Source organism: Neovison vison, chromosome X (assembly GCF_020171115.1).
Source record: "Neovison vison isolate M4711 chromosome X, ASM_NN_V1, whole genome shotgun sequence".
Classification (NCBI taxonomy): Eukaryota; Metazoa; Chordata; class Mammalia; order Carnivora; family Mustelidae; genus Neogale; species Neogale vison.
Window position 1 is genome coordinate 106,331,282 of NC_058105.1, and position 10,762 is coordinate 106,342,043.

The 10,762-nt window shown below is 44.5% G+C and overlaps 1 protein-coding gene across 1 annotated transcript; it reads right to left on the reverse strand.

Annotated features, from left to right (window-relative positions):
• Nucleotides 1-1,089: 1,089 nt before the first annotated feature.
• MAGEB3 (MAGE family member B3) lies at nt 1,090-2,160 on the reverse strand. Its single transcript, XM_044234747.1, has one exon. It carries the CDS (start codon nt 2,158-2,160, stop codon nt 1,090-1,092), a length of 1,071 nt encoding a protein of 356 aa, XP_044090682.1.
• Nucleotides 2,161-10,762: the final 8,602 nt, after the last annotated feature.

The following is a 10,762-nucleotide window of genomic DNA, read 5'->3' on the forward strand; positions in this document are numbered from 1 at the left end:
TATGTTAGTGGAGTGGGTCCTGGCTCCCCCAGCCCAGGTCCAAGGGTGCCAGTCCAGTGGATTCTGGGCATCCACTAAAGGAGTACTCCATTATTTCTCAGAAACTCTCCAGAGATGATGTAAATACAACCTCGAATTTGCACACTGCCTTTGCCTGCACCAGGGCAAGAGCACAGGACACCTTCCATCCCCTCCCCAGGTGATCTCTCTCTGGCTTTCGCACCATCCCTAAGTAACCGGCAAGGGCAGTTTGCCATTCTGCGCCCTGCTCCATGCAGCCAACTGAGAATTGCCTCCCACTGAGGGACCTGCAGGCTCCGAAGGCCCAAAGGGGCCCCGCGTCAGGGCACTGACACTCAACTGCTCTTACCTGGAACCACCTCTCCTGTTTTATCTCATCTTTTCGTGAATCCTTTCGGCCTTAGAGTATATATTACCATTTTCCCTTATATGATAGATGCTTCTCCACTCTGTAACTTTATGCTCAGTGTCTCAGTCTCTCTTTTTCTCAGCTCTCCCAGTGCCAGTATGAAGCCTTCTGAGAGCAGATGCTCAGGCAATGTTTGGGGGATAAATGAGCCTGAAGCATGGCATCTAATTCATGAGGTTTAATTCTACACTCTTCAGTTAGTCAAGCACATACTGTTATTTAGAACTTTATAAAACACAGAGTGAAGAGGATTAGGAAGTCAAATACCAACCATCTTGTGATTTTCCTCTGTATCAATTTCATATATTTTACTACTTTTTTTTTCACGTTTTCAAGGGAACGCATGCACCAATGCCATGTTACGTTGTACCAGATTACTAAATAAGATGGAAAATTTCCCAATTTGTTCTATAAAACAGCAATACTCTTAACTCTTAAACCTGATAAACAACAATAAGTGAGACCAATGTAACTCATGAATTTAGTTTATAGTGCTAGATCAGCCTGCATTTTGAAGTAACATTTGGAAAAAGAGCAAAAAATAAAAATGCTGATGAGTCTCCAAATGACCCATACAGAACAGGAGCACGGAGGTATTATATACTGTGTTCCCTCAGTCACACCTTGCCCTCTACTACTTAGAACACTGACTGCTCCCTTCAGCCACAATATGAAGAACCTTCCTCAACTTGATTAGGTGTGGGAGGTGCTGCTAGACATTCCCTGGAACATTCACTGGCCATGGCACCTGTCTCGGCCTGTTGTGTAATCGTGGCTTTGACTCGTGCTTCCTCATCTCGCAGAGCCTCTTCATACCAGAAGTGGAAGGCACTGGGGACGGTATGATTAATCTTGGCCCAAAACTCTAGCACTTTCATCTTGCTGGTCTCAGCATGAGCTCTGGGACCCCACAGGAACTCGTAGCGTGCGGGATCACTGTTGGGCACCTGCCGGTACTCCAGGTACTTAAGCTTCACCAAATCCTGGGTGATGAGCTTCTTGGGTTCCCCAAATATGAAATGTCGCTTCCCTGCGAAGACTCCCATCTTATTCAGGAACTCCCAGATGTTCTCTTCGGTGGCACAGTTGCCCTTCATGAAGATCACACCCAGGAGATTCATCAGAAGGCCGGTCTTGGGAAATCCTCTGCCAGGGCTTATAGTCCCATTGTTAGGGAGGTCCATCTTACTGACCAGGATATAGGAATGCTTGGTAGAATCGACTTCCTTTAAGTCAACACCAAAAATCACTTCTAAGCTGAAAGAGGCTCTTCTGAGGATCTCAAGGAAGCGATTTTTGTACTTTTTATTGACAATCTTCAGCATATTGGCTTTCGTGATGGGCTTTTTCCTTTTGTACATATGCATCAGGAACTGCACCAAAATACTCGTTGCTCTGGTTAAAGGGTGTCCTTGAGACTGCACAATGGTGAGTGAGGCCTGGGACGAACTTGGCTTTTTCTCAGTTTTGCGGTTGGCTCCTTTATATGATCTTGTGGGAGAAACGCCTGCAGGCTTGGTGGATAGGGCTCTCTGAGACCCCTTGAGAGTGCTACATGACCTGGCTGCAGGTTTTCTGTGAGTAAGAACACCAAAGGGCGGAGGGGCCAAGGAGGGGAAGGCTTTCTCCTTGGCTACAGTGGCCTGAGCACTGCTCTGATGCCGGAGCCCACCTTGGGCTTGGTGGCGTTTCTCATGGGTGTGGAGCTTACTCATTTGTCCCCGAGGCATGATGACTGTAGCCAGGGACAGTAGGTAATAGTGTGGGTAGGGCAGGAGGTGATCTGGGCATGAGAGAAGAAAAGATGAACGGGAGCACCTTCTACAGGGCGCCGCCTCTGCCGGATTCTGTGAGGGCACGGCTCTGGGAAACCATAGGGCTCCTGTTATGATCAACCCGTACTCTGAGAATCCTGCGGAAATAATTAAAGTGAGCCTCAGGGTGCAGCCTGCCAGCCCTGGGTGGTGCTTACTGGGGCGGAAAGCAGCAGAGGCAGGTCCAGTCCTTGTGAGATCCTCTCTACTCTGGAGTGTGAGGATCCTTTCAGTTCATATTCAGGACCATCATATCAACTTTTGTCAAGGCTCAGGCCCTCTCCTCTGTGCTGCTTTAAATTTACATCTCAAACCCAGGCCCTCAACTTCTTGGGATCCCTCAGGAGGAACGAAAGGGGCACTTTAGCCCATTACTGTTGCCTCTGGCCACTACTGTCACCAACTGCTGACAGTTCTGTGGGACTCTCTATTTTAGAGTCATTGGGGTTCTCAGTCCTCATTCAGTGTCCTCATCTTGGCTCTAGGTAGAGCCTGGGACACCTTCCTCTGCTGGTCTGGACTCTCCCCTCAGACAAAAGCTCTCACCAACCTGATGCCATCAAAAATAAAGTAGGGCTCACACACCCCTGAATTCCATGCCTGGACTCCTTAGTGCTGTAGACAAGGGGGGGTGCTCTCTGTTGTCTCTTTTTGGGGGTGAGTACCATCACTCTTCATTCAGGGTCCTCATTCTGATGCCTGTGAAGCCCACAGTCTCTCTCTGCAGAACTGAAGCTGCTCAATTAATCCAACAACCTTACTTCTCTGGGACTCTCCAGACAGAAATGAGGGAGGTGCCTCAGTCTAAGAAATATTTGTGGTTTTCCCAGGGCTGAGAGAAGGGTCAGAATTTATGAGATATACTTTTTAGAGTTGGTGCTCCCTTTAGTCTTCACTCAGGTCTCTGACCTTAACTAAAGGTAGGACTTAGGACTCCTGCCTCCAATACACTGGCAAGACTTGGGCCTCCTGCCTCAGAGCAAATCCCTCAATTCCCAGTCCCCAGAGGGGAAAGTCAGGGTCCTCCGCATAGGACTACTCCCACCTAAAGCCTCCAGGAATAAGTACAGGGATGCTGCTTTCCTTAACCGGGGAGAGGCCCCTCGTTAGTACTCAGGGGCCTCACTTTCACTGCAGACAGGTCCTATGTCTCCTCCATCTGCAGGACCCAGGCTACTACTTTAGACCAAGGCCCTCCCTACCTGAGACTTTCCAGGCAGAGAATCTGATAGCTCTGCTGGGTCCTACCAGAGTCAACAGCAGTACTGATACTTAGTGGGGCCCCACGTGTTATGGATCGGGATACTTCCCCCAGTCCCCACGCAAGGTCCTCACCTTGACTCCAGGCTAGTCCTGAAAATTTACCCTCGGGGGCCAGAGGCCTCACCCACAGACAAATGTCCTCACTTCCTGGAAACTGAATCGGAAGTAAAGATGAGTCATATCCGGCCGCAACTGCCCAGGGTCTCTAAGGGCTGAAAGCAGGGGCAGGGTTCTGTGAGACATCACTGTTCTGGAGCTGGTGGTCTCTATGTCCTCGCTTAGGGTCTTCATTTTGGTATCTATCAGAGCCTGGGACTCCTCCCTCCACTAAATTGAGCTCCAAACAAAGCCTTCACTTCCGGGAGCTCTCGGGGAGTGGGGAGTGAGTGGTTGTCAAGGCCGGCCTGGGGCCCCCAGAACCATATGCAGAACCATAGAGTTTTCTGTTGCCATCTCTACAGGGAAGAGATCCCCTCATTAACCCTCAGGAACCTCCCCTTGGCTCTCATTAGGGACTATGTTTCCTTCCTCTGGAGAATAAGACCAAGGTCTTCTTCCCTAAGACTTCCCAGGCAGAACTCAGCCTAACAGCCGTGTCAAGAGCTTCCACTGCCAACCCAGGGGCAGTATTTTATGGGACCACCTTTGTTATAGAAGGGGAAGTGGTCCCTTCACTTCACATTCAGGTCCTCACCTTGACTTCAGAGAAGTCCTGAGAACCCACCCTCCGCGGAACAAACGCTACGACCACTGGTCGATGTCCCGATCTCTGAAGCGGAAGTTCCGGTGAATCATATCCGGTTATGGCTGCCTGGGGTTCTGAGGGCTGAAAGCAAGGACGAGGCTCTATGGGATCGCAGTGACAGATACAAAAGTGAGGATCCTGAGTGAGGACCTAGGGACCACCAACTTCAGAAGACTGCAATCCCATGAACTTGTGACTCCTCCCCCTACTGACCCAAGTCAGCCAGCCCCCAAAGCCAGCCCTCACCTTCCTGAGCCCCTACTAAGAAGTCAGGATGCACTGCTTCTGCCTACCCTTGCCTTAGGCCCCAGAGACTTGAAAAGAGGGACAGGACTCTGTGAGCCTCCCTCTTTTGGGAAGAGATTATCTCATTAGCACTGTGGGTTCTCACCTTGACTCCAGTTATGGCCAAGACTTCTCTCTCTGCAGAAATGGGGCCCATCTTGTTAAGGCACTTCCCTCCCTGAAACTCACCAGGCAGAAACAGAAAGGATTCTCAGGCTTATAGCTCTTCCTAAAGCCTCCCACTGTTAGGAATGGGGTTGGGGGTTGTAAAGCCCCCTCATTTGTGGGTCTAGCAATGTCCTCTTTACTCACTCAGGGATCTGACCTTGCTCCTGGTGGGTTGTGTCACTCCATTCTCTCTGACATGAAGTTACCGTACTGAGATCAAGGTCTGCTCCTTCCTAAGACCTCCCAGGTGGAAGAGTGAGCCACATTAGGCCAGGGATGTTTGGGTCCTGATAGGCAGATGGCAGAGTCAAGTCTTTTTGGAACACCACTGTTCTGGAGTTGGTGGTCCCCACATTCACCACCCAGGGACCTCAACTTGTTACCTCTCCAACCCAGGATTCTTCCTCTACTGAAGTGTGACCATTCTCCTTAGGCTAAGACTCTGACCTTGCTGAAAACTCGGAGTAGTAGAAGAGGGGATGCCCACTCTGATTGCCCTACCTGGGCCATCTAGGCCTGAGACCAGGCTTAGCAGTTCCTGAATGACCCCCTATAATGTGGGGTGGTTGTCTCTGCAGTCTCTTTCATTGGGATTCTCTCAGATCAAAGAATTCTTGGGAAACTCCACATCCATGCAAACTGGAGCAGTGTCCCTAATGCAAACCTTGCAGGTTCCTGTCCCTGACTTGATGTGAGATAGAAAAACTGCATCATAAGACAGGGGACCCAAGAGAGAGGCAGACAAAGAAAATGATGCTGATTTATCCTTTTTTATCAGTAGTCAGCCTACCGGGTGATTTCTGGTTCAGTTGATTTACTTCCTAACAGGAAGGAGCTATCCAGGATGGTTCTGTGATTCCCCAATCCTGAAGGTATCTGACACTGCATATGTAGATCATCATCTTGTCACTGAGTACGATCTGTTTCTCTTCTTTGTTCACGCCTTTGGTTTATTGTGGTATTCTTAACTGCTTTGACTATGCATTCCAATCCAGTTCTCTGCACATAAGATCCTTATTTCCTCCCCTGAGGTATATTTTGAAGTATTAAGGAACACAAGGTTGGCTTTAGGCAGAGAAGAGTGGAATGATCATCGTGTGTTCGAGAGATATTCAGACCAGGAGTCTAGGCCCAGCCCTGTCACTTACTGACCCTGTAAACTCGAGCATATTGCCAAACTCCAAGACAAAGAAATCATAATCAACCACAGTGCTGTTTAGGGATGCCAGTTATGTAATATATCCTCATTGGAGGATACAATATACAGTGTGCTTGTGGGAGAGATTTTCCTAGTTGGATATAACTTAAAGTTCTCGGAATTTTTGTCAATGACCTGTATTTTCCCTAACATCCAGCTGCCCTTCCATCTAAAGCACCATTATTTTCATTCTTTCAAACATCAGGGTAAAGACTGACAGTCCAGTGCATTCTGGAAACCCCACCTCAAAGAAATATCATCCCTATAGCTCAGAAACTCCCTGGTGATGATGTACGTAGAACATCTAGTCCATACACTGTGTCCTGGGCAAGAGCACAGACACCTACCACTCCTCTACCACGTGGAGATTTTCTCAGTTTAGCCACAGTCCCAAAGAATATGTTAAGGAGGCTTAGTTTTTCATCTCTGAGGCCCTCCATGTGAGGGTATGGCTCCTGCTCACGGCTCCCATAAGCCTCATCTAGCCCACCATGCAATCTTACTTGAAATTCCCCCTCGCTGAAGGAATGCAGTTTCCTAAAGCTACACACGGCTTTGCCCCTGGACTTTGGTGCCTGACTGCTTTCAATTCAAGTCTCTTCCCCTCTTCAAACCCCTCCCTCTCTTTTACTTGTTCTTTAGGTCACAGAGAGTATATCACCATCTCTATATGATAGCAGCATCCAGATGCTAAATTTCAATGAGCAGGGGCTAGAACTTGTTGCTGTTTTGAGTTGTCTTTGTTTGTTTGTTTTTAAGCATGCCCAGTACTAGCCTGAAGCCTTCCAAAGAGCTCATTTTCACTTAAGGACTGGAAATAAATGAGAGTGAGCATGAAGCCTAACTCACCAACATTTCATTTCTCTTATACACCTGAGTAATCTAAGCAATTCCATGTATGTAACTTCTACTTTTATGGAAGAAACACTAGAAGGAACTAGGCAAACCAAGAATTGACAATCTTTTCCTTATTTATACTTTTTTTCCCTCTTAATGCTTAAATATTTATAAAGTGCCTATAGTGTACTAGGCACTGTGCTGAGGCTACAACCCCAAATAGGACAGAATATCTGCTTCTTTAAAAACTACTTTATTCAGGTATGACTGACATACCAAAAGCTGTACACATCTAATGTCTACAACTTGATGAGCTTGAAGGGAAATATACTCTTGTGAACCACCACCACAACCAATGCCATAAACATACCCGTTACTTCCAAAATTTTCTCCTGCCCTTTTTATTATTTTTCAGGAGTATGGTAACAATTAACGTAGTATCTACCCTCTCAGCAAACTTTTAAATAGCCAGTATGACATTGTTATCTGTAGATGCTACACAGTGCATTTCTAGGATTTATTCACCTTATACAACTGAAACTGTGCATACCTCACCCAGTTCCGCTCCAATACCCCTCCTCTCAGCACCTAGCAGCCACCATACGATTCTGATTCTGTCAGTTTGACTATTTTAGATTCCTTATATAATATGCATTTATCCTTTTGCGTCTGGCTTATTTCACTTAGCATAATGGTTTCCAGGTTAATCTCTGTTGTTGCAAATGGCAAGGTTTCCTTCTTCTTAAGGCTAGATAATACTCTGTATGTATATGCCATTTTTAAAAAATTTTTTTAAAGATTTTATTTATTTATTTGTCAGAGAGAGAGAGAGAGAGAGAGAGAGAGAGAGCGCACAGGCAGACAGAATGGCAGGCAGAGGCAGAGGGAGAAGCAGGCTTCCTGCTGAGCAAGGAGCCCGATGCGTGACTCGATCCCAGGACGCTGGGATCATGACCTGAGCTGAAAGCAGCTGCTTAACCAACTGAGCCACCCAGGCGTCCCTATGCCATTTTTTAAAATACATTCATCCAACAATGAACATTTAGGTTGCATCCATGTCTTGGCTACTGTGAAAAATGATGCAATGAACATGGGGTGCAGATATCTCTTCAAGATCCTAATTGCAATTCTTTTCGATATAGACTCAGAAAGAGAATTGCTGGATCATATGATAGCTCTACTTTTAATTTTTTGAGGAACCCCCATACTGCTCCATAGTGGCTCTGCCAATTTACACTCCCATCAACAGTTTAAAAGAGTTGTCTTGCACTAATACTTGCACTTATTCAGCTTACTCTCTACTTGGGAAGAGAGCAAGACAATAAGCTTTTTCACTGTTGTGCTAAGAACACTTAAATGTGAGAACTACACTCTTAACAAATTTTTAAGTGCACAATAAAATATTGTTAAATATATGCACAGTTTTTTCTAAGCAGTTTTTTCTAAAATTTTTTTTAAATTTCATTTAAAATCAATTAATTAACACAGTGTATTGTTAGTTTCAGAGGTAGAGTTTAGTGATTCGTCACTTAGGCACAGTGTTTTACAGCAGATCTCTAGAACCTAGTCACCTTGCATAACTGAATCTATACCAGTTCCACAACATACCATTTCTCCCTGACCCCCAGCCCCTGGTGACCACTGCTCTACTCTGTGTTTCCATGTGTTTGATTGTTTTGAGTACTTTATATAAGTGGAATCCTGCAGAATTTATCCTTATGTGACTGGCTTATTTCATTTAGAATAATGCCACCCAGAGTCATCCATGTTGTCCTGTGTAAGAGGATTTCCTTTATTTTTGAGGCCAAATGTTTTTAAGGCCACTGTATCTATATACCACATTTTCTTTATCCATTTATCTACCAATGGAGATTTGGCTTGTTTCCATACCTTGGAATTATTTTCAGTAATGGTGTAATAAACACAGGAGTACAAATAACTCTTTAAGATACTGATTTCATTTCCTTCGGGTATACACTCAGAAGTGGGTTCGTTGAATCATGTGGTAGCTCTAATTTTAATTTGCTATGGAACCTCCAAACAGTTTCTCCATAATGGCTAAAAGAATTTACATTCCACTGGGGCACCTGGGTGGCTCAGTAGGTTAAAGCCTCTGCCTTCGGCTAGGGTCATGATCCCAGGGTCCTGGGATCGAGCCCCACATCAGGATCTCTACTCGGCGGGGAGCCTGCTTCCTCCTCTCTCTCTCTGCCTTTCTGCCTACTTGTGATCTCTCTGTGTCAAATAAGTAAATAAAATCTTTAAAAAAAAAGAATTTGCATTCCCACCAATGGTACACCAGTTCCCTTTCTCCACATTCTTACCAACACTTGTTATTTCTTATCTTTTTGGTAATAGTCAACCTACCTAACAAGTTTGAAGTGATATTGTTTGAGGGGTTATGTTTTTTTAATTGTTTGCTACTGAGCTGTATGAGTTCCTTATATAATTTTGATATTAGTCCCTTATATATATGATTAGCTAATATTTCCTCCCACTCCACAGATTGCCTTTTTGTTGATTGTTTCCGTTGCTGTACAGATGACTTGGTTTGATGTAGTCCCACTTGTTTGTTTTTGCTTTTCTTGACTGTGTTTCTGTTGTCATATTTAAAAAAATCTCTGCCAAGATCAATGTGAAAGAGATTTTTCCCTGTTTTTTTTCCTTAGGAATTTTATGGTTTTGAATATCATTTTTAAGTCTTTAATCCATTTTTCATTAATCTTTGAGCATGACATAAGTAGCTTCCAATTTAATTCTCTTGCATGTGGACATTCAGTTTCCCAATAGCATTTAACTTAGGATACTTATCCTTCCAACCACTGCGTATTCCTGGTGGCCTTGTCCTAGTTGTACTAGTTGTACACTGTTTGATTATTTGTTTTGTTTTGTTTTGAGAGAGAGAGAGACTGGGGAGGGGGCAAGCGCGCACCCACGAGCAGAGGGTGGGATAGGGATAGAGGGAGAGGTAGAGAGAGCATCCTAAGCAGGTTCCACACCCAAGACAGAGCCTGATGTGGGGCTTGATCTCACCATCCTGAGATCATGACCTGAGCCAAAATCAAGAGTTGCTTGCTTAACTGACTGAACCACCCAGGCACCCCAATACTGTCTTCATTAATATAGCTTTGTAATAAAGTTCGAACTCAAGAGGTATGATGCCTCCATCTTTGTTCCTTTTTCTCAACATTACTTTGGTTTCAGGGCCTCTTATGGTTTCATATGAAATTCAGGGTTTTTTTTCTATTTCTATGAAAAATTCCATTGGAATTATGATAGTTATTACACTTAATCTGTAGATCACTTTGAGTAGTATGATTTTTTAAAAATATTTATTCTTTCCATAAATGAACATGGGATAGTTTTCCTTTTATTTGTGTGTTCTTCAATTTCTTCCATCAATGTCTTATTGTTTTTGGTGTACAGATCTTTTGCCCCCCTTGGTTAAATTGATTCCGATTTTATTTTTGACACTATTTTAAATAGAATTATTTTCCTAATTTCTTTTTCAAATAGTTTGTTGTTAGTATATAGAAACACAACTGATGTGTGTGTGTTTTGATTTTGCATCCTGCAACTAAATACATTTATTAGCTCTAACAGTATTTTGGGTACATGGCATTACCTCAATCTCTTTCCCCCACACGGAGAGAAGTCACAGTCTTTCTTGGGGCTCAGCTGTGCCAACTTGAGGGAGGGGCTGATGCCAGTGAAGTCTAATTGCGTTCCTACCCATCTCAAGTGTGGCTCATCTCAGTTTTATGCTCACATGTACTATCACATTTTCTTAAATAGATTCTGGACCTTTCATAAAAGAGTTTCTTATATCATAGTTAACTGTACTTCTGTGGGCAAATAAGTGCTGGAAATTCTTATTCTACCATCTTGCAGATATCAAAACCTTTTTAAAAATTTCTTGATACCAACAATTCTACCACAAGGTTTATTCACATTTGCAAGAAAATCCCCATTCATAGGACACGTTATTTTGCTCCAGATCACAAAGAGAGAAGCAAGGTGGG